Here is a 5321-nt window from a genome sequence, read left to right as displayed (position 1 = left end):
TCCCACCATGGTTCTGTTACCGATGTGTGTGTGTATACATGGAGCGTCCCTCATCTGAAGTCCTTCACTTTCTGAGTGCCAACATAGTACCCAAAGGCTTACTGGAGCATCTCAGCCTTCAGATTTCCCTCTTGTATTTATGTACACATTTTAAAAATGATATTGTATCTTCATTTAAGTTTCCTACCCAAACTATATTCAACATGTCTATTAAATAAAGCTTTCACATTTACCACCCAGCAAGTACCAACTTCCTCCAACACACTCTCACTCTCTCGGGGCCAGGTCTCACAACAAATTTTCAGAACCAGCTCTGACTGGTGCCTTTCCCATTTGGTACACACAATAGTTATCTGAGAAACACCTCCTCAATCAGCACTTTCCCCTAAACTTCTTGGTGAGGGGCATCCATAACATGGGCACCTGGCTGACTGTGGGGGGGGTACCCGGTGACTGTGGGGGGTACCCAGTGACTGTGGGGAGCAGCTGGTGACTGGGGGCACCTGGGTGAACACAGCAGCTCTGCAGCCAGGCTCCTTTGCACACTGCCCACATGGGGCTGCCACGTAAAGTACGGGACACTTAGTGAAGCTTGAACTTCAAATAAATGGCTTTTGAGTATAAGCACATGAAATATTTGCTAATTACTTATGCTAAAAAATTATTTGTATTTTTATCTGCTGAATCTGTCACCCCCAGTCCCAGGACAATAAATAGTAGCATAAACAAATGCTCCCTGGTCCCTTTCTCGTGCACTCTCTCGAGCCTACACATGGTGTCAGAACCACTCACTGCACACACACAGACGCTGAGGTGTTACCGCTCAGTCAGGGCTACTCAGCAGACACAGCGGATGACACCCTCTCTGTGCCCCTGCTGGCTTGGCCCTTCAGACCCACAGGACGTGAAGGCCTGCCACTGAGAGCGGGCTGGACTCTCCACCGGCACCGAGCATCCCCAGGTTCACTCCCACAGTAAAGGCAATGGGCAAAGAGACATGGAGGCACCCCGTGGTTCTGTGACCCTACAGGGTCTTCCTTGAAACTGCCCTCTGCAGTTCATGCTCTCGCCCAGGACCCTCAGTGGCTCCCTGGGAAGTGAGGCCAGAGTGCTCCTGCTAGGAGCACAGCATCAGTGAGAAGCCAGAGACCACACCCCACAGAGAGCAGTGAGCCGAGAAATCTCAATTCAAGTCCCAGCACCAGAGGCCTTGCATGAGTTGTTAACACACACCCCAAGACCTCAACTGGTTTTGTCTATAAAGGCAGAAGTAACATCAGCTTATTAGGTCTTCGTAAGTCAAATACTTCACTAACTTTTATTAAAGCTTGAATTCACCATCTAAACCAACTTTAATTTCCATTATTCTGCCAGATAAGACTAATCTAAGAAGTCACGGCAAAACCCCCATGCACACTACAACCACATTCCTCAGCATCTGCAGAAAGGCCTTTCCCCAATAAAACGGCTCTTCTGCAGCCAAGCCTCCATGTCCTGCAGGGCCAGTTCAGCTACTGTTTTCTGCAAGAATCTTCCAACTATTAAGTTCCTTTACCTATAAAAATGGTAGGTCAGGGCTAGAGGAACCTGTCCAGACTCTTTACAAGTGTGAAGTCCACACTCTTAGTTACAGCCATACTATCTTCTTCAAGAATATAAATTCATTTGAAGCATTTGACATATGACTGTCCTTTGCAAGAAAAATTCTAGCTGAAGGAGATAAAGAACCATACCAGATGATCAAAATCTCCACTTTAATGACACTTTCATTCTACAAAGTCTAAACCTTTCCTTCCTTTTCCAAAGCTGCTCAGACTGTGGGCTGTGTACTCTGCGTTTGCAGATGCTGCCAGGCCCTAAACCATGCACACCTACATCATCAGGCACACACTTCGGCACTTTGATTCACCTGGCATTTTTTTCATTAAGCCTTTTTTTTTTTTTTTTTTCCAGATAGAGTCTCGGTCTGTCACCCAAGCTAGGGGGAGTGCAGGGGCCAAACCACAGCCATGGCATTCTCAGCTTCCTGGGCCCGTGGGATCCTCCTGCCTCGGCCCCCACCTCCCACCCCCCAGTAGTTGGGACTACACGTGTGACCACCACGCTTGCTAACGGTCTGTTTCCAGGTCTCGCTCTTAGGCTGGTCTTAAACTCCTGGCCTCAACCGAACCTCCCTCCTTGACCTCTCAGAGAACTCCCAATGGAGGCAGAGCATGGACTCACGTTGTCCTACATCAGCTCTTTCCCCAGAGCAGGAGCAGCTCACAGACCGGCTGCTTTGAAGACTGCACTGATCTGACAATTAGCTAGTGCAAGACAGGGATCTCAGAGACACCAATGAATGACCCGAGTGCTGTAGGGAGCACGTCACTCTCTAAGCAGACCTTATCTGCAGGGGGACCCGCCTCACCTGGCACAGTGTGTACGCGTGCAGGCCGGTCTTCCGTCTCAGCAGGCCCGCTGCCTTCCCGGTGGGCGCCGTCAGCAACACTTCTATTGCCTTGTCTGCCTGCTGCTGACTCTGCTGGGAATAGGTGACCCACTCCTCTGGGACATCCTGGTCTTGCTCAAAATCTTCACAAGCTTTTTTTACTTCTCTTTCTTCCAACCATTCCATATGCTTAAAAAGATGGCTGACAATTGTGGTCTTCCCACAGCCTCCTTTCCCACTTACGACTGTCACAGCATTGGAGCAAATCATTTCCAAGGCAGCTACCTGATCCTGATCCAGCTGAACTTCACCAACTTCTGCATTGGTTTCATGTTCACCATTATTCCAAACATGGTCCCCACCGTCCTGTGAGTCCGCAAGGCCACCAGGACTCTCTGGTCTTGCTTCATCGGGCGTGCTTTCACTCAGCGCATCAGCAGGCCTCGCATCCCCGGCCTGTGCACTGTGAATAGAAGCAAGCACCTTCTTGACATCGACACCTAAGCGCCACGGGGGCCTAAACATCAGGTTGCATATGGAGGTGGCGATGCCTCGCTCAGCCTGGTACAGCTCGTGCAGGAAGACGCAGGCCTTCTCACACACCACCACGCCAATATCCCTCAGAAACTTCAGGGACTCCCAGGCATCCTGGAAAGACATGTGCTCTGAGAGAATCTCCGTCAAATCAGCCACTTCGACATAAGTGTGCCCATGCTCTCTGCACAGCTGCTTCAGTGTGGAGTACATGACCAGTGCGTTCTTCTCCAGATCGGCCATCAGCGTCAGCAGGGATGGGCACTGACAGAACGCTGCCCAGCTCGCCTCACACCGGAGGAGCTTCAGCTCTCTGCAAGTGATCTGGAAAGAGAAGCGCAAGCTGATTTATAAAAATTATAAACGTTGATGAATATTAGAATTACAGTAAAAACTGTCATTTATTAATAAAATAACAAAATAAAAGACATGACTTTTCACTAAATTTGGAGGGGAAAAGCCAAGGAACCAACATCACTCACATTTTTAAATTGACTGTACTCTGACTAGAGATTTACATAATTTTTAAATTAAAAATATATTTCATCAAGGGCAGTGCCTGTGGCTCAAAGGAGTAGGGCACTGGCCCCATAATACCGGAGGTGGCAGGTTCAAACCCGGCCCCGGCCAAAAACTGCAAAAAATATATATATATATTTTTTTTTCATCAAAATAAAACACATACAGGTTTGTTTCTTTCTGTTGTTTTTTTTTTTAGACAGAGTCTAACTCTGTCACCCAGGCAAGAGTGCAGTAGCATCAGCTCACTGCAACCTCCAACTCCTGGGCTCAGTGATCCTCCTGCCTCGGTCCCCGGGTAGCTGGGACTACAGGGGCCCACCACAACGCCTGGCTAAACACACAGTTTACAATAAAGCCTACCACAAAAACGGGCACCTCTGTCCTGCCCTCGTGAGGCTTTCCAGGCAACATCTCCAACACTGACTGGTCTTAGTTACTTCTTCTGTCACTTGCCTCTGCACGTGTAAGTACTATTTAAATTATTCCTTGATTTTCAAAAAAAACTGTAGATATCAAAACCTGATCAGGGAAAGTCTTTCTTGATGGAGGACAACTCTGTCCGACGCCATCACCTCCACATGACGGCTCCTGCTCCCTCCCTCTGTGCAGGAAGCTGTGGTGTACATCCTCCTGATGGGTCTGGTTACACAGCTGTCTGTTACAGCCACATACACAGGGTCACTGCTGAGTGACACGATGAGCTGCCCTCACATTAATTTCTGTGCTGAACTTGGCATATCACAAGGTCAACCCCGGCTTCCTCCTCTTGGCTGGTTTAGTCACGTCTAACAACAGTTCTGTCCAAACTCTACCGAGGAGGAACAGCCCCTCCATCACCAGGAACACTGACCAGGCTCCATCAGCTCCTGTTTCTTCATGGCGACGTCACTCCCGAAGGCTCCATGCCTTTATGGACTGAACTGTCTCCCCAAATCCACGTTGAGTTCCCAACCCCCATACCTCAGAATGCAACTGTGTTTAGAGGTAGGGCCTCTGAAGAGACCACTGGCCTCACTAACAGGCCTTAGGGTGGGCGCCAATCCAGCAGGACTGTGCTCTTGGAGTCCCTTTAAGAGAGAGAAAGAGGAGGAACACAGAGATGGCACATTCAAGCCAAGGAGAGAAGCCTCAGAAATAGTCAACCCAGCCAACAGACACCCCGACCACAGACTTATAGCCTCTAGAACAGGGGTCCTCAAACTCTTTAAGCAGGGGGCCAGTTCACTGTCCCTCAGACCTTTGGAGGGCCGGACTGCGGCCTCAGGATGAGTTGGCTGCTAAGCAGAATAGGCAGCGGCGGCCAAAACACCCCACAGACCAGATAGATGTCCTGGGTAGGCCGCATGTGGCCCATGGCCCATAGTTTGAGGACTGCTGCTCTAGAACTACAGGGCCAAAAACTCCTGCTGTTTAAGCCCCTGGCCAGCAGCAGCAGCAGCAGCACACGGCAGCCCCAGTAAACCTATATAAGACGTGGATGGTGCTTTACATGCTAAATGGGGGGACCTCGAGGCTCCCCTGCCCATTTAGTCCCAAAATGCTACATCCAGGCTTAAATTCCCCAGGATGATTCTTCTCTGAGCAGAGCCTGGGCAGAGACTTCCAGATACTAATAAGGGGAAAGGGAAGCAACAGCTTTACAAAATCTCACCATAAACAGCCCAACCTTTTCCTCACTGAGAATCTCCCAGTCTAGAATCACTCAGCTGAGCATCTCTGGGGAGAACCTCCATCCCCCTACTCTCTCACTAGGTGGGAAGCAGGAAACTTAACATCTACACTGAGAGGGAATCTGAGGCTCTGATGGCATGTGGGGTTTTTCTTTTTTTTTTTT

The 5321-nt window shown here is 49.4% G+C and overlaps 1 protein-coding gene across 2 annotated transcripts in view; it reads right to left on the bottom strand.

Moving 5' to 3' along the window:
- HELB (DNA helicase B) overlaps nucleotides 1-5321 on the bottom strand; it is a 39452-nt gene that overhangs the window by 28421 nt on the left and 5710 nt on the right. For both annotated transcript variants that reach the window (XM_003798536.3, XM_023518410.1), the window contains one exon: nucleotides 2411-3289. In XM_003798536.3, the coding sequence (XP_003798584.1) occupies nucleotides 2411-3289 (879 nt within the window). The remainder of the gene's footprint in view (nucleotides 1-2410; nucleotides 3290-5321) is intronic.

This window comes from Otolemur garnettii, unplaced genomic scaffold, assembly GCF_000181295.1.
Source record: "Otolemur garnettii isolate 467f Iridium unplaced genomic scaffold, OtoGar3 scaffold00138, whole genome shotgun sequence".
Classification (NCBI taxonomy): domain Eukaryota; kingdom Metazoa; phylum Chordata; class Mammalia; order Primates; family Galagidae; genus Otolemur; species Otolemur garnettii.
This window is presented reverse-complemented; position numbering and strand designations above follow the sequence as displayed.